The sequence below is a fragment of the Octopus sinensis genome, linkage group LG1 (genome assembly GCF_006345805.1).
Source record: "Octopus sinensis linkage group LG1, ASM634580v1, whole genome shotgun sequence".
Taxonomy (NCBI): Eukaryota; Metazoa; Mollusca; class Cephalopoda; order Octopoda; family Octopodidae; genus Octopus; species Octopus sinensis.
The window spans coordinates 124,147,225-124,167,224 of NC_042997.1; the positions used below are offsets into that span (position 1 = coordinate 124,147,225).

Genomic DNA, 20,000 nt, shown 5'->3' on the forward strand with positions numbered 1-20,000 from the left:
GATTTCATGTGAGGAAGAATTCATGGCTATTTCTTGCATGTTTACCCACCCTGTAGCGTTATAGAGCATAATACAGGTGACACGGTACGAACACCTAATCTTTCGTTTGGCGACCAGTATTCTATTCAATGTACCAGCTGTTCATTATCACCAAGGGATAGCTGCTGCTGCTGCTACTACTGCTGTCTACTGCTGCTGCTTCTGCTGCCACTGCTGGCTACTGCTGCTGCTGCTACTACTACTACTACTGAATTATGTATAGCAAAATACACTACACGAGTATGCTTTCATAAACGAGACAATGGTAACACTAAATACAAAACAAACTTAAATTAAATCATAAAATTACAACCGCTCTGCCACCACCCACGCACCACATACCCTATGTGGGCGTGTGGGCGTCTATGTGGGTGGGGAATGACATGTAGGTATAGAGGATAGCATTGCAATGACAGCAGGATAAACAGAAAGGCATAAATATAAATACATGCAATAATGAACAATTCCTGTGCACAGCCATACATATCCATGCACACGCAAAGGCACCCAAACATACACACATAAAAGAACACACAACCACACACACGCATATACTCTTACCTATTCAAAGAAAAGCAACCGGCTACATCACACACACATACAAACATACACGCGCTCAAACACTCACACACACAGTCAAGAATGCACACACGCAAACACACACACGGATGCTTAGTTATTCATAAAGCAACAGATTACACCACACACGCGCGCGAAAATATGCTCATACCACACAGCGGAACGTACACACAAACATAAGTAAACACTCACAATCGTCATACATACACGCATAAATACATACATACAAACATACACACATGCATACACACATACATACACACATACATACAAGCATACCTGCATAAATACGTACATACAGACACCAATAGGTATAAGACTAGTTTTCAGACGGACTGAAAGCTGACTTTGAAGAATGAGAACGTCATTGATGAGACCAAAAACAGCGACGAAAGGACTCTGATAGAGAGACCTAACAGCCGTTTAATTGTTCAACCAGCACATTAAACAAAGTGTTGATATGTTAGTTGCTGAAATGAAGACCTGGTACCGAAAAAGTAAGTCTGATTATTTTAGTTTTTATTGGCATAACGTCTCTTGCTAGTCCCAAGAAATGAGACATTCTCTCGTTACTCTTTTACTCTTTTACATGTTTCAGTCATTTGACTCTGGCCATGCTGAAGCACCGCCTTTTAGTCGAGCGAATCGACCCCAGGACTTATTCTTTGTAAGCCTAGTACTTATTCTATCGGTTTCTTAAGCCGAACCACTAAGTTACGGGGGAGTAAATACACCAGCATCGGTTGTCAAGCGATGTTGGTATGGGGGGGGGTACAAACACAGACACACAAACGTATACACACACATACACATATACATATATACGACGGGCCTCTTTCAGTTTCCGTCTACCAAATCCACGCACAAGGCTTTGGTCGGCCCGAGGCTATAGTAGAAGACACTTGCCGAAGGTGCCACGCAGTGGGACTGAACCCGGAACCTTGTGGTTCGTAAGCAAGATAATGTTAGATGTGGACCGTTTTGACTGGAACGTCCTTAACAACGCTTCTCTTAGATTCAATTTGTCATAGGACCCTTGGCTAGCAAAATGACTCTATTTAATTAACTACCGAATTTCAGCTAAGGTCACAAATTAGTCGGCATTGAAATCAATCCTCAGGTACTCTGCATTTATTATAATATATACAACACTCTCTCCCCCTCACCCTCTCTATCTATCTATATCTTATTTCTTTATTGCCCACAAGGGACTAAACATAGAGGAGAAAAACAAGGACAAATGGAGGGATTAAATCGATTACATCGACCCCAGTACGTAACTGTTACTTAATTTATCGACCCCGAAAAAATGAAAGGCAAAGTCGACCTAGGCGGAATTTGAACTCAGAACGTAACGGCACACGAAATACCACTAAGCATTTTGCCCGGCGTGCTCACGTGTCTGCTTGATAGCCACCTTCATCTATCTATATCTATCTCTTCCGTCTGTGTGCGCGTGTGTGCGTATGTATATTTGTGTGTTTGTGTTTGTGTGTTTCCAAAGGAATTCCATTTCCCGTCACAAGATTTTTCAATCAGAAAAGTCTCGCTGACTGTAGAGAGGTATATTTATGAACAACCAGCATTCTGTGCTTACGCTTAGAAAGATGAAAACTATTTAAAATACGTAATACACTTTAAATATGCTTTCATATATTAGCTATTTAATACAAGTATGTGTCGATTCAACTCACAGATAAAGACTTAGCAGCTATGAAATTCTTTCATCTGGAAACCATTTTAATAAAATGTTACAGAAGCCTCGTTCATCAGCATTTATAATTGCCACTATAGAACACTAGAGATGATATAAAGATTACTCACACACATCTATAAACATAGATAATAACTCGGCAGGGCCAAGTTGACACGTAAATTATTCTGTTATACATTGGAACTAAATTCAGTAGTAGTGGTAGTGGTGGTGGTGGTGGTAGTAGTAGTAGTAGTAGTAGTAGTAGTAGTAGTGTAGTAGTAGTAGTAGTAGTAAAAGAAGCAACAGCAGAAAAAAGGAGGAAGGGGAGAAGAGGAAAAGAAAAAGGAAGAGGAGGATGGGAAGGGGAATAATAATAATAATAGGGGAGGAGGGGGATGGGATGTGGAGGGAGGGGAAAGGGTGAGGAGGAGGATGAGAGAATGGAGAGGAGGGAGGAGGGAGGAGGGAGAGGGGAGGTGGAGGGGAGGAAGAAAGGAAGAAGAAGAAGAAGAAGAAGAAGAAGAAGAAGAAGAAGAAGAAGTAGAACAAATGCCGTTGTTCTTGTTTAACTCGAGGATAACACCGATTGAAAAGACTTATTATCAAATGCAATCCATTTCTGACCACCACAGCTTGTTTTTCGAGAAATTATACCAAGATTGCATTGCTTTTGCATAATGTGATTTCAGGAAAATTTCGCAGTTATTTCTAAATGCTGTTCATCATGGTGATGGGGACAGTAGTAATAGTAGTAGTAGTAGTAGTAGTAGTGGCAATGGTGGTGGTGATTATATATTTATATGGCATAATCTTACTACCTTCATTTCACAAATGGTCTCATATAGACTGCTCTTTCTGCCCTAGAGGATTTTCTAGAATTTATTTCTCGAAACTCCGAGCTGGATTTGGCCGCTATTTCTAGCAATTACGGTCATCACCTAGATGCTACTTTGTTGCATCTTGATATTTTACTATTTGTTAATTCATATTAAAAAATACTAAGTTATGTAAAAGAAGATATTGATACTTAAAGCATCAGTCTACCTGATTTACTACGTTATATCTACATTAATATTCGCAATTTTATATTCTTATAGAGTCTATTTTGCTTTGGAAATCTTCGGAGCAAATAATGAAATTCTTGATACATAAAATATCATCTGATAACCTCCACGGATTGAGGTGAAAACTACGTAGATCTACTCCTAAGTAAGTTGAGCATATTCAGGTTACAGAAAAGATGAATTGTCGATTGAGATACTTAGATATTTAGTTTCCTTACAATAACTTACTTTGACTCATCAATAAGTATTAGGGCTGTTGCTATAGTGACGAATCGGAAGCAGGTAGAGTGAAGCTGCTAGGCACAGACTGTCCTTGAACTTTGCTGTGTATGCGCACTAAGTTTTAACATTGAAGCTCACTTCCACTGTTTACAGCAGTGCTTGGAAGGAAGATGTGTATGGTGTGATCGTCGTATTGATTATGACAGGGAAAGCTAACCAGAGAATCTGCATCAAATTTTGCCAAAAGCTTGGTGATACCCACTCAGAGGCCTACGCAAAGTTTTGAAAAATCTTTCATTGTACTCGACACAATCAAGGGGATCTTGTGCAACTGAAACCCGAGTGGATTTTTGCTCAGCTGAAAGCAGCTTTGGCACAAACTTGGCGAACACGCGTCTCATACACACATCTTCAGTGATAGTGGACTGAACTGAACCGTAACGAATCTGCACATACTCTGATAACTCACGGATGGGGATTCAACGATTTTCTCCTCATAGCTGCACCCACATATGCGATATTTTTCTCAGTGCTGCTGGTTGCGGGTCTCCCAGAACGTTCGTCAATATCGACATATTTTTGGCCATCTTGGAAATGAATGAACCACTTGTACACTTGTGTGCGGCTCATACACTCCTCTCCATACTCCTTCTGCAACTGAGCATGAATCACCATGACAACTTTCTATGTCATGGTCAATGCAACGATCACGCACTACACACCTTCCTTCCAATCACTGCTGTAAACAGCGGAAGAAACCTAGTACGAGAAATACTAGTGCGCATCCACAGCAGAGTTGAAGGTCAATATTTGCTAATTGTCCTCACTCTGTGTGCTTTAGCTTCGTTACTATAGCAACAGGCTGATACTTATTGGTCAGACCTCGTACTCTTTGTTGCTCTTGTTGTCCTTCAACCTATTACAAATAGCCTAATCTCCATTATATGCCTCAAGGTATGTATGCCCTTGACGTTTTCTAAACGCTTTGAAAAATACATTTTTCAGTCCTTATTACTATAGTCTATAATCAAAAATATTCCATCCACCATTGTCTCCTCTCTTTGTAAAATGTTAACTACCTTGCCAACTGCCCTGCTCCGGTTAAAATTTTGGATATTCCTTCAAGGAGTTAGGCTGGTGTTTCGAGGAAGTAATTTAAGATTTGGATAGGATCTAGTGATTGAATTTGCTTTCAACTTGTTTCAGAATTGATGAAATCGTTATAGTGCTGCGATAGACTTCATTCATATATTTCATAAACTTCTTACACAAGGAAACTCTGTGATTACATTTATATCAATAAGTCTTTCATGTATTCGTGCGTTTAAATTAGTTATCTTTTAAGGCGAAGACAGATATGGCTATTATATTAATGGATATTAACCGCATTGTAGTTCAAACTCCTCGTCTCTTACTCTTATTTTTACAAACGTTCTCTCTTCTTTCTTTCTCTTTAAATCACAAACTGAAAGATACTACTTACTTCTCTTAGATTCCTTAATTATATCTAACATCAATTGGATGCTTTCCATTACGTTCACCTAGTCTTCGCAATGAGGTTTCCCTCTATATTTCTTTCTCTTTCACCACTTTACCTGTCTGTGTCTCTGTATAACAAAATCTTTGTCTCTCTTTCTTTCTTTCTTTCTCTCTTTCTCTCACACACCCTCTCTTTCTATCTCTCTCCTTCTCTCTTTCTACTTATCTTTCTTTGTCTCTGTCTCTCGTTCTTCCACTCTTCGCCCATCTCCTCTTTCCAGCCTTGCAGCTATCTCTCATTCAATCTTACATTCGTCTTATATTTATTCTCTGTCTATAACATAGTCCAATTTGTACTTACACCTCCATTTTCAGGTTCTGCATATCCCCCGGTATATCGCATTGACGCTCTTCGAGCACGCTTTACATTTTTAGCTTTCTTCGCCATTTGCTGAAAATAGAGAAAAAAAGAAGATAAAAGTTTAAGTACGTCAACAAGACTTGCAAACACTCCCACCTCTCTTTACTACAATCGTACCGTATGGTGCGTAACAATTGAGGAAACGTCCATTTCTGTACATACTCATTTTATCCCTCACTGCAGGAATTACGTTCCCGTACAGAAAACTGAACCAAATAAAATTTTGTAAATGAATACCCAGCTGTAAGGAGGCTCCATTTTATCGGCAGCTACAACATTCGAAATGCTTGGTGAATGCTAAGAGTGAACCATACATTACCTGAGACAACATCAAATCCACTGGCTTACTTATCTGATACCATATTGTTTGTTCCTTCTAGAGCCACGCCTGGATCATAAGGGCCGGTTTCCCGGTTTCCTTGGCGCATAGGTTCCCCACCTGGACGGAACGCCGGTCCGTCGCAGGTGAGCTGCTAGATGCAGGAAGAAAGAGTGAGAGAAAGTTGTTGCGAAAGAGTCAGCAGAAGTTCGCCATTACCTCCTGCCGGAGCCGCGTGGAGCTTAGGTGTTTTCGCTCATAAACACACACATCACTCGGTCTGAGTTTCGAACCCGCGATCCCTCGACCGCGAGTCCGCTGCTCTAACTACTAGGACATGTGCCTCCACGTTGATACCATATTGAATAAGTCTAACGTAGTTTTTCGTTTAGTAGTTGATACACAAAAAAATAGTGATAGTTTACAAGACATTTATTGATAACAGAACAGGTGAAATTAATTTTTGCAACACAATGATGATATCACACTATGAAAGAGTTCAGAAGATACATTTGATATATTTTTACTTGATAATTGCTCTGTAGAGAGTATTTATACCACTTGTTATCGATATTTCATAATCTAAACCAATAGTTTAAATATTAGGCAATATATTTCCTTATAAATTCTGGACAAACATTCCCTTCCAAAGATTTAAAGGATTGTATCAGAAATTACAGGAATTCATAAATAGGTAGTTTCGTTTCTCTATCAAAGTTTTAATACCTCAATCTCACAGCTCACAGCTCAATTTTCATGAAAATGTAATCTATTTTCTTATGGTTTCGAAATGACAGATATTTAAGGAAATTCCATTACATTCTTTCAAAAACTCCTACATGGATTTCATTTTACGAGTGGATATAGCAACAGCGGCATAATTTAAAACACACTACAATCTTCACGTATTATGTATCGTTTTGATTTTTCCTTCGGTCATTGGGAAGTTGTTTTGGCTATATTTGTGAGCTTTCTATTCACGTGCTATACAATAAAAGAAATCATCCGTTACTGAACTATTAATGACGGGTAGAAATAATAGAAATCATACGCTAAGTTGGATGGTGCATCACGTAATCAAATGAGCATATGAGACGCGATATGTAGGTGCTTGCTTATCGTTTGACAAACGAAAAGAGACAAGTGGATATGAGTAAGAGCAGGAAATAGCAACCATATGATTAAGATTTAAATGAGACTGTTAGAGCAAGTTCAAGGAGTAGAGATTTAAACAGCTTAACATATGGAAATTGATTTAATGTGAAAGAGAAAGCTCAAAAGAAGGCAACCTATGCAAGAGAAGAAAATAAGCATGAAAACACCAACGAAGGAAGGAAGAAAAGAAGAGAATGAAAGGGAAAGCGAATAAATGAATGAACGAGTGAAGAAAATATAGTAACAAATAAAGAAAACAAGCTGACAGAAACGTTAGCACGCCGGGCGAAATACGTAGCAGTATTTCGTCTGCCGCTACGTTCTGGGTTCAAATTCTGCCGAGGTCGACTTTGCCTTTCCACCTTTCAGAGTCAATAAATTAAGTACTAATTGCGCACCGGGTTCGATATAATCGACTTAATCCCTTTGTCTGTCATTGTTTGTCCCCTCTATTTTAGCCCCTTATGGGGTAATAAAGAAATAAGAAAACGGCTGAATGAGGGAAGGAAAGACAGAAAGTGGGAAGTGGAAGTTAGAGAAAGGAAAGATCGAAAGAACGACAGAACTGAAAAAAAACTGGCAGAAATGACCAGGAACAAAGAGAGACCGAATTAATAAACAGATTTTCTTTATGTTAATGTGAGATTTGATGCGGTAACCTTGTAATAGTAGTAAGAGTGATCAATAAGAGAAAAGAATTATTAATGGGGAGATAAGCAGTGCGTTTAAGATAAGCTTATATATTCCCCTTTATCTATGAATATCTACGTTTTACAGAATTTCATATCTCCTGAATTGGTTATAATTGTTTCGCTGTATCCCGATGAGATGGCAGAATCGTGACATCGTCGCTATAAATACCTTGAAGTTGTTCTTTTGGCGTTTTAACTTTTGTGTTCATATCCCTCCGAGTTCACATTTCCGTCCTCTAGGATCGATAAAATACACTACCATTCGAGTACTGGGATCAGTGGCATTAACAACAGCCGCCCAGTAAAATTTCAGGGTTTGTGCCTAAGTCAGAGAGCATGAATACGTTTTACTCAGAAGCTATTACATGCTAATTTAATTAGACGACATGTTATTCTGTGCTTTAGTAACGACAAGTCTCAAAATCTCAAAGGTTTTTCTAAGGATACTTGCAGAATATATGATGGCACATTCTGAAGGTTGACTATACGTGTCTCAATTTAAAATTACTTCTCCTTCTTAGGCATCAGTTTGGCTGTTGTGCCAAGGAAACGATCAGTTACTACAGGAATAATTGTAACCTATGTCCTCCAAAATCCCTGCAGGTCTTCAGCTCGGTACTACCATTTCTCAGCATTTTTTTCGGCTACTTTGCTATTTATTTTCTATCATATAGTACTGCAAAGCCCATCATCTTATCTTTTATTTTTATTTCCATCACCGATCATATTGAGGCTTTTAGCCTCAATAGAATGGTTTGCCTTAACGAGAAAATCCCATAAAATCATGCAATAATAATTCTTTATTATAGCCTCTGGGTCGTTTCCCAACTACTTTCCTGAAACTTTGATTCCGCACATTCGGCTTACCTTTCAAAGTACACTTCTACCACCACGGGCTTTGCATTCGTTCCCTAAGTTTTATCAGGCATTTTGCTTATTAGCCTCACTCTTATGTCTTGTTCATGAGCGGCTGTAATTAGCGATTCAGTTTTCTTTTATATGTATTTATTTGTCTTTCGTTTTTATGTTTCTAGCTTCCAGCCATAACCAGCGTTCATTTTATTTCAACGTTCTTTTACTTACGTTATATATTCTTATTCTTCGTATTATTATTCCTGTTCATAAAGAAATTATTATTATTATTATTATTATTATTATTATTATTATTATTATTATTATTATTATTATTATTATTATTATTATTATTTAAAACGATCTTATGTCGTCTTCAGGGAAAGTTAATTTAATTTTTCTGCTTCAGAGAGAGGATTATTTTTACTATTTTCAAGTGACTGTCTACTATATACATGAAATTTCATTGTCTCTGACTAAAACGGTGTTCTCAACATAGAAACACTTAATTTTTATTGAAGTGTTATATTAAGAATGAACAGCTGGATCTCAGAGAATGGGATCTGAGCTATTATACATGTTCTAAGAACATATGAATTACTTGAGTAGGTACTTTATACAAAAATGCGTAACAAGGAACTGTTCGAGTACGATATATTTGTGGACATTGTAGAAATTAGCTTATCCAGTGTTCTGATTCGTTCTTACTTTCTTGAGGCGCAATCTACTTTAGTGAACATTTTTCTGGTTGAAATACACCGAGAAATGGCGACACAGCAGTAAAAAAAATCGTAAAAAATACGGATTTTCATAGAAAAAAAGCACCTTTTTGATGTATATAATTTTTGGTGTTAACATGGTTCGATTTGAATTGTTTCGTTTACAGAATGAAGAGCAAGCCTTCGTCTATCATACTCTCAATTTTAGTCAACTTGCGCCGCAGTGTCTCGGAGTAGATAGTGTTAGTTGAAGGCAACCAAACCTGCCATACACAGACAACTTCAGGTTTATATAGAGAGAGATTAAGTAGGATTAATCAAGAACGACGCTATAAATGAGAACGTCTAGACTCGAAAATTCAAGTCTTGATACGATACAGCACATGGGAACTATATCACATATCATAAATATATGACCGTTGTAAATAAAACTCCTCTTTTGTTATTTTCTCCATTCCGTTATGATAGCTTATAATAACATTCACGATTTCATATATAACATTTTGGTTGACGAATATTCGTGCAACAAACACGTGATAAATTATGTGTAATTCCATACATTATATCAATGGCGATATTCTATACACCTGAATTTTCACCCTTTATTGTATATTGATAAATGAAATAGAAATTTTTGTTCTCTATTATAATATGAAAATACCTTCATACATTGCTTTAGTATTCAACAGCTCCAAGGGGATTTGCAAATAATAAGTAAACAGTCATTAATTCAAGAAATGAATTATTTACGCACCTATTCCTAATAAAAGCTATTAGAGTAGATAATTGTGATTCATGTATGGCTATTGTTCACATTTCTGCGATGTTTGAATATTGCTATTGCAATATCTCTTTACATAATGGTTGGAAAATTACTCAGGAAAATTACTTTGACCTTTCCAAATGACAAAATAAAGTGAATATATGTTACTAATTTATTGAATTATACGTCATTTAGCAGGTGGTTTTCATAAAGAGAATCGTTAGAAACCAGTGTTACATTACATTCCTGAGAAGATGGCCTATTATCAAGAATACCGACTTTGCACTTTTAGTTCATTGCAAACAAATACAGAGAAATATATGTAAAACATACATTATAAACGTGGTTGTTAATGATTCATATAGTCAAGGAAATGCGTAAAAGATAGCATAAGTGTTACATGGAAAGATAATTGCGAAAGATTTTACCCAAAGTATGATGATATATCAAAACCTACTAACAGAGCAAAGTGAATATGGAACACTTATTTCTATAGACACAAGGCCTGCAATTTTGAGAAGAGACAGTTAACAGATAACATCAACAATATCAATTGGTTGGTATTTAAAAGAAAAAAAAGTTCCTTCCAGAATATAAACCCACTATTATTATTACATAGGGCTTCATACTTGTAAATGCATTAGTGGTATTTCGTTTGTCTTTAGGGAGATAGCAGTATCGTTAGTACGGTGGGCAAAATGTTTAGCGGAATTTCGTTCGTTTTTGCGTTCCGAGTTCAAATTCTGTGGAAGTCAACTTTGTTTTTCATTCTTTCGGGGGTCATTAAAAATAAATACTTGATGAAAACTAGAGTTGATGTAATCGGCTTACTCTCTCTCTTAAAAACTTGCTCGCATTGTGCCAAACATTGAAACAAGTAAGTTCAAAATTGCTTAGCGGCATATCGTACGTCTTTATGTACTGAGTTCAAATTCCGACAAGGATGACTCTAACTTTCATCCTTTTCAGTTACACACTTGATTAGATGTAATAGACTAGTTGCTTCCGGCAAATTTCAAGCCGTGCCTACAGTAGGAAGTATTATTAGTAGTAGTACTACTACTACTACTACTACTACTGTTGTTGTTGTTGTTGTTGTTGCTGCTGTTGCTGCTGTTGTTGTTGTTGTTAGTAGTAGTAGTAGTGTAGTAGTAGTAGTAGTAGTAGTAGTAGTAGTAGTAGTAGTAGTAGTAGTAGTACTGATCGCTACTACTACTACTACTACTGCTACTACTACTATTACCACTACTACCACTGCTATTGTCCTTATTACTTTAGAACGCAGAACTGTTGTGTTTGACCTCTCCTTTCGGAACCGATACAATAAGTATTAATCAAGTACTGGAGTCGATATAATGGACTTGCCTCTCTCTTTTAAAATTGCTGGCCTCGTGCCAACATTAGTAAAATTTATTATCTTTATTATTTTATTTCTTGCCTAAATAATACGTGTAAAGTAAAAAGTCTGCTTCCTTTTATCGCGGAACAAATATTTTAATTGTAGCTGTAAATTTGACTTAAGCCTTAGTAATAATTTGGAGCTGCAAATAAACTACAATTATATATCCTGTGTGTCGGATGAGACAATATCGATAAGTGTCAATATAGGGTGATATTTATTTCTTTATTGCCCACAAGGGTCTAATCATAGAGGGGGACAAACAAAGACACAAACAGACCCCAGTGCGTAACTGGTACTTATTTAATCGACCCCGAAAGGATGAAAGGCAAAGTCGACCTCGGCGGAATTTGAACTCAGAACGTGGCGGCAGACGAAATACCTATTTCTTTACTACCCACAAGGAGCTAAACACAGAGAGGACAAACAAGGACTGACAAACGGATTAAGTCGATTATATCGACTCCAGTGCATAACTGGTACTTATTGAAAGGCAAAGTCGACCTCGGCGGAATTTGAACTCAGAACGTAACGGCAGACGAAATACTGCTAAACATTTCGCCCGGCATGCTAACGTTTCTGCCAGCTAGCTCGCCACCTTATTGATAGTGATACGTATTGAACACATCTTATTGATTACATACTTATTGATTACATAGGGTGATAATTATTGAACACATCTACTTCGAGAAAGAGAGAGCATTGGAAAAATGTTTACGATGGTAATATTGTGCGAGAAACGATATGGATGATGAGAAGAGATTATCCAGGTGGCAAACATAGCTTGCAAATTAAGAATAACAGGGCATGCACGGAGTATATAGTGCACGCTGATTTTTTATGTTTGAGATTAAGAATGCACTTTCATATACGTAACTCGCATCGCCACATACTTTTACTTACATTTACATTTTATTGTTTCAATCATGTGACTGTGGCCATGCTGGAGCACCGCCTTTTTTAGTCGAGCAAATCGACCCCAGAACTTATTCTTTGTAAGCCTAGTACTTATTCTATCGGTCTCTTTTGCAGAATCGCTAAGTTACGGGGACGTAAACACACAGGCATCGTTTGTCAAGCGACGTTGGGGGATAAACGCAGACACACACACACACACATATATATATATATATATATATATATACATACATACAACGGGCTTCTTTCAGTTTCCGTCTACGAAATCCACTCATAAGGTTTGGTCGGCCCGAGTCTATAGTAGAAGACACTTCCCCAAGGTGTCACGCAGTGGGACCGAACCCGCAACCAAGTGGTTGGGATTAATTCAGAAATAGGCCCAGATACTATATACTTTATAGATGATCAGCTGTTCTATTCTTCAAATGTGCAAGAGACTCTGGTACAAGAAGTACTTGGGAAGAATATTCTCAAATTTTCCTGCAGTTATTAAAACAATCAATATAAATTATACGATTCATTGTTCTCTTACTGTTTTAAAGTCTAGCTCAATAATGGACGCTGCTATTTTGGAGATAAGTCAAAATATATTTGTAAGATAAACACTCTTATCGCTTGTCATTTATCTAATTGTCAAAATGACAATACGATAGTTGATTATATTAATAATTGTGAATGATACTATTCACAACTTATTTCAGTTATAATTAGAAATTGTTACTTACACAATGACAGTAATACACCTAGATCAAGATATGAGAAAAATATTACATTTCAAGTGCAAAATGTTGCTAAAAGTGTTACGGCCCTTATACTTATACAATTAATGATGATGCATCCAAATAAAGGAAATTACCTGTCATTTAAGAACATATACATTGATAACGAATGTAGCAGGAGAGATAACCAAACTGAAGATTGTTTTCCAGGTTCAAAGATATGGTGTCTTAGAGAGATGGTTCATTTAATCTGAAAACAATTGCTATTGTGACTGAGTTTATATTTAAATCTTTAAATTCACAAAAATGCCTCGCCAATAATACACAGCATACCAATGTATATATCTATTAGTCTATCTTTATGCATTTGTGTGTGTTGATTTATATGTCTCACAATAATGTTTTTTTTTTTTGTTTGATGTGGACGACATCAAAGCTGATTCCTTTCTATAAAGTAGTAAAGGTCACTTAAAGTTTGATTGATGAAACGCGATACATGATCTCGACTGTCAGAAATATAATCCATGAATCACAAGAAATGCTTTGAGTAAAGAAGTTAAAGAACGTTTATATAAACGTGTGTATGTCTGTATGTGTGTGTATGTTTGTATGTGCGTGTGTTTATGTTTGTGTCTGTGTGTGTGTGAGTGCTTGTGTATCTATATATATATATATATATGGGGGGTGTATCTAGTGGTAGTGTTGGTAGTGATGATCGTGGGGTCATTAACTCCTGATGGAATCGTAGTTGCGCTGACGTGATATACTACGTGTCATGGACTTTTTAAACCTGGCGTATCCCCGCTTCCCACGCCGCATCTTGCTCTCTCTCTCCCCCTCTCTCTCTTTCTCCCTCTCTCCCTCTATATATGTGCGTGAGTATGGAGAGAACGACACACAGACAGAGCGAAAGAGACACAGGGACATATTGCAACCAGCTGGAGCGACATCTATGTTTATGTTTACCATGACTAATTAGACGGCAATCAGCAGGAAAGATAAAAACAGTAATTAAAATATAAATATTGGTGTATCTTTTTTCTTTTATTCTTTTATTCTTAAACTTTTTTCAGTCATTTGACTACGGCCATGTTGGAGCACAGCCTTAAAAGTTTTTTTTTTTTTGAAAGAAATTGACCCCAGGCCTTATTCTTTGTAAGCCTAGTATTTCTTCTATTGGTTTCTTTTGCTGAAGCATTAACTTACGGGGGATGTAAACACACCAGCATCGGTTGTCAAGCGATGATGTGGAGACAAACACAGATATTTATCTTGCTCGAAAAGTGTTGCATGATTTTTACAGCTCTGTATTTAGTGTATTATTTTTAGTGTGCATACATACATGCACACAGACACACACACAGCCACACGTTTAATAACTGTATATGTTTATATGTATAGATATATATATATATACTTTTGTGTATATATGTGTGTAATCGAGCATATGTGTATGCCTATGCATCTGTACGAGCGCGTGGAAAATAAACACGCACGTATACACCCATTGTTTTAATTTTTTCTTTTTTAGACTTATTGTTTAAAAGTTTTATTTAAAACATTACATAAATAGTAACGTAATTTCATGACTTCGCACGCATGAAGTTTAAGACATTTGTAATATTACTATCATGCCAGAAATGAAATCAAAAACATGAGCTTGAGGCAGTCGGTTTCTTTTTTTTTTTTTTTTTGCACGTATCCTTCGCAAAGATTGATGAGCAAAAGAACACAAGGATAAGAATTTCTTTTTCAAATTTTCATTTCATTTATAAAAAAGATATTCAAAGAATGAAAATTTCAACAGGTGAACAAGGTTGGTTTTCTAACTGATGATCAGTAAAGAGTAAATCTGACAAGTGGAATTCAGAGGCTTTCAGGTATTTTATATTAAGGAAAATTCTACATTTATATAGGATCCTGTACTGTAATGCGTCTGATGAATCAACAGAGATTTATTTTTACTTCCCTATGTATGTTGTTATGCTCCTATGTGAATCTCTTTCAAGGATATTGACGCAGTGTGGGGCGTTATAAAAAGACGACCACGTTAAGTTTGATATAAAAATTGGCTTTTGACACAACTACTACATCGGTCGCTAATTCATTTTACTTAAGCCTACGAGCCTGAAAAGATGCTGATATTATATATATCATAACAGTGAGAAATGACTGGCATGTGATGACCGGACACGTTCCACTGATCTTTTCCATTAGGGTGAAATCATCTTATATGGGATTTCTGGCCTCAATGACAGACGATTAACGTCTTCTACGATGTATATCTGCTTTCGTTCATGAAACGTTTATATGAGAGGATTTCTAAAGGCTGATAAGGCAGAATTCGGTGTTCTCAAATGGCATGCTTGTTATATAGGATATATGGATTTTCTTCTGGTAGCAATATTGACTCTCCTAGTAATAATATATCATTTTTTTCCTTTATATGTTTTAGCCCAATGGCTGTGACCATGCTAGAGCACCACCAGTACATGTGTATGTAGGTACACCTGCAAATTTGCATCTGTTCTTTTTTAATTATTACAAATCTTCCACAGAGCGGGGAGACAGTTTCGAATTGAAATACAAGGCCCCATCTTTGGGATGTAGTTAACACAGATCAATTCACATTTGGAACTTGAGAAAAGTGCTGCAAATTTTTTATGTTCCACTCAGAGACTGCATTTGTAAAGTACGAATTAGCCGATCGATACTTCTTTCTGAAAATCCCAGTTTATCCAGAATCTCATTTAAACATTTACTGAGAAAACCTGGTGCTCCAATAATTATTGGTGTGGATATGAATTCATAGTCTGGATATAGAAGCTGGAGGTTTCGAAGTAGTTGTCCATAGATAATCTTTTTTTCTTTGATTTTTCAAAGAGATATTCGCACGTGTACATGTATGTATGTATGTATGTATGTATGTATGTATGTATGTATGTATGTATGTATGTATGTATGTATGTATGTATGTTTGTATGTATGTATGTATGTATGTATGTACGTACGTACGTATGTATGTATGTATGTATGTATGTATGTATGTATGCATGCATGAATGTATGTATGTATATGTATGTATGTATGTATGTATGTATGTATGATTCTACGACTTCAAATTGAGTTAAAGTGTTAGGTTTTATACCTACTAGTGAAAGGAAGAAGATAAAATAACATTTCTGTTGCCACTGTATTTCTAAATAAAAGCGATTTGTATTCAAATCTGTGGGTCACAGCAAAACCATTGCAATGGCCCTATGTTTTATCAGATGTGTGGTCCGTCTGTTCAGCTCAAAGATGCAGTTTAGTACGTCGTCATATACAAAGATATTTACAGACGCATGGATGAGAATATAATCATCCATGATATATAAACCTAGCTAAACGTACATATCTACTCGCATACTGCATGTTCTTATAGACAACTAGCAGCTAAGCCCAGTTTCACCCGGTCTGTTTGGATGATGTGGCTGTGATCGTTTTCGGTTAGGCATAATCTATAACAGCGTTTGTCAACCTTATCATTTCGGGTCCCTTGTTTCGATTGGAGCCTCTGGCTATATGAAACTTTCCTGACCCTACCCCGTCAGAAAACAGCTCCTAAGCAACTGGTTGTTTTAATGGCAGAGGAAGAGGTAAATTCCATTAGAAATGTTTTAATCGATTTTCTCGGTAAGTATGGGGGTTAGGAAAAAAATACAAACTGCATTCCAATATATGCACCTGTCTCCACAGGTGTACCATTTTTCACGCGAATCCATCCAGCCGTTTGGCTGTTAACCTTTTCCCTTGTTGTTATTATTCTCTTTATCTCTCTCCCCTTTATTTTCGCACACAAAATACTTATTTAAACTCTTCGACCGAAAACAGCTGATAAACTTCATTGTAAATAATGTTTTGTCAAAAAATATATAGGAGGAACGGTTAAAACCTGAAAAACCTTATATACTTCATTGGCTGAACAAGGCGATAACTTGATAGTTGAACACACGGTGAACTCAAAATAAACAAAAAAGTAAAAACGAATGGTGAACTCTGATTTACGAAACGTATAATTATTGTTGTATATATACATACATGTTATAAGAGTGTGTGCGTGTGAGTGTGTATTTGTGTATTTCTCTTTACTTATATATTGAGTAGATATGCTGATACATAATCATGTATGTGCCAAAAGTTACGCATTCCACATTCATTTGCGCCTCCATACATAAATATTTAAATTGGTAGACAGGCAAGGAAATAGAAAGACAGACAGATAGACAGATAGATACATAAATAGATAGATAGACAGATAGATACATAAATAGATAGATAAACAGATAGATAGATAGATAGATGGATAGATAGATAGACAGATATATAGATAGACAAACAGAAAGACTGACGATAGATAGATAGATAGATAGATAGATAGATAGATAGATAGATAGATAGATAGATAGATAGATAGATAGATAGATAGATAGATAGATGTTATTGCTAATTTATATGCACGCACAAATTAGTTTTATTTTTTGTTATTCTTTAGGAATTTAGAAAAAGGAGCAGCGCTATTGCCTCAGGTACTGCCTGTTTCTTTTCTTTTTGTTCTTTTCTTTTTATATATTATGTCTATTTCTGGTTGATAAATGCTTGTGCATGTATAGCTGCATTATCTGAACGAGTGAATAGTGTTTAATTAATTGTTATCCGCTGAATTTAGAATGTTGCTTTCAAGAAGTGATATGAATTTACGTGATGCTAAGCATCTTCAACAAAACCGATCCTCTTTTTCATAAAATCGTTTAAAATCTTTTAAATAACTGGTGTCCTCCAAATATGATATTGCTGTGTTATACTGGCAATATTACCAAACTGTCATTGTTACACACATATCATTACTAACAAATATCTCATTGAACGACAACAGTATCAATATTGATTTCTTCAATAAAAAATTCCTTCAATTTGGAAGAATGGATGTAGACAGCTTGTTAAAAATTGATGCTGAAAGCAAGTTCTGGTATCTCACTTAAACCATTATCTATATCGTTTATTCTTTTCAGACGTTTTTCTCTCTTTCTCAAACTGACCTATAATGTCTCATGAAAGAAAGAAAAGTATACATTCAATAATTTTCTAAATAATATATTTCTCTTCCCATTAACTCAAATGTTTATTCAACGGAAGAAGAAAAAAAAACGAAACAACTATTTGTTATAGTCATTACATTTTAAATTACAAATGTTTAAACGTACGAGTTGAGTTGCTTTTATAACGATTATAATTTTCCAGGCTATTAACCTCATATCTAAATGTATATTTACCAGTTTTACATCGCCTATACTTTTCGGTCTCCCATCGGTATTACCTGATGTAAAACATTAAATAATGCCAAAGTACGCTGATAAGAAATAGATTCAAAAGCCAGTGGACAGTAAAACGTAAATTCTGAAGGTATATACTATGGTATAAGAAACTTTGACAGAATGTGATAATTATTAGAAAGTCGCATTTGCCAGTGTGAAGAAAGAAACATACACACATTTGTATTTGTTTTATGATTAAAACTATTTCAAATTTCCCTTGTATTTATATTAATGTATATGGGCGCCAGTGTACAAACCAAAGAAAGTAAATGTCAATCGTTGCTTATTGTAGTACCTAGAATCCTTTATTAGCTGGTAATTAAGCCCTACATCACTTCAAGTTTCGATGACATAGACTATAATTTGCCAAATGTGTGCTGCCAACTTAAATAATAACAAATGATAATGAGTATACTGGAAAGGAGCATATTAGGAAGGGGATCCATTTGTAATTACAGTTTACGAGGCGAAACTGACACTGAATCTATAGCAGATAATTCTGTGTATTGTTTTACGTGGTAGAAAGAACTACTTGCGATACCAAGTGGTCCATGTCAACAGCTAATGTAGACTGCATTGCTATGTTGCACATCTTTTAAAACTTACACAGATGTGTATCTATATATAGTTTAAATTTAACTTTGGTTTCCTAAAATACTCCGTTACTCACAAACATTCATTATTCATATTCTTAGATACTCTAATAGCATTAGCCTAATGACAGGTGATTTTACTTCTGCAATTCAATTTCGAATCCGAATTCTTGTTGGACACTGTGATAAAAGAAATCATTAAAAAATTTCCTTCTTAAAAGTTGACTTGAATCTGCCAACTAAAGTTCATTCATAGAATTATAAGTACATACATACATACGTACATACGTACGTATGTATGTAAGTATGTATGTATGTATGTATGAATGTATGTATGTATGTATGTATGGAACAAGAGATTTGCATAAAGTACCCGGTGAACAAGAGCGGCAGTGGCGCTCTTGTAATCCCAAAGTGCAAACGCATGTGTAGGCTATGACAGATATCTGTGGAAGACATCACGCATGTGATTAGCAGCTGTCGTAAGATATCGTCACGGTACTAACTTCCTATTTGGCACGATGTTGTTGCTAAAATAATTTACAATGCCATTCGCAAAAAGACTGTCCTGAAATAAGCTTAGAATATCATTTTTATGGAATACATGCATAAACATCAACTCAAGGAATACTGCTGGAATATTCTTATCAAAACTTCTGTCAAATGTATACATAACAGGTCGGATATTGTTGTTTGGGACAAGCATCATAGAAATCAGCTGCCCTGCAGCTGATTTCTCTTTGAAAATCAATTCTCTTTGAAAATCAAAGAAAAAGAGTTTATCTATGGAAAACAGCTTCAAAAACTCCAGCTTCTATATCCAGACTATGAATTCATATTCATACCAATAATAATAGGATCACTAGGTCTTGTTAGTAAATACTTAAAGAAGAATCTGGATAAACTGGGGTTTTCAGAAAGAGAAATCGACCTGCTAATTCGTACATTACAAGTGCAATCTGTGAGTGGATAAGCAAGACTTTTCACAAGTTCCAAATGTGAATTGATCTGTGTTAA

The 20,000-nt window shown here is 36.0% G+C and overlaps 1 protein-coding gene across 3 annotated transcripts in view; it reads right to left on the reverse strand.

Annotated features, from left to right (window-relative positions):
• The window catches only part of LOC115210959 (glutamate receptor 4), a 676,560-nt gene that overhangs the window by 126,227 nt on the left and 530,333 nt on the right, over positions 1-20,000 (reverse strand). For all 3 annotated transcript variants that reach the window (XR_004999835.1, XM_029779782.2, XM_029779772.2), the window contains exon 17: positions 5,441-5,530. Coding sequence is in view for 2 of the 3 variants with exons in the window: in XM_029779782.2 (XP_029635642.1) it covers positions 5,441-5,530 (90 nt within the window). In the remaining variant the exon portion in view is untranslated. The remainder of the gene's footprint in view (positions 1-5,440; positions 5,531-20,000) is intronic.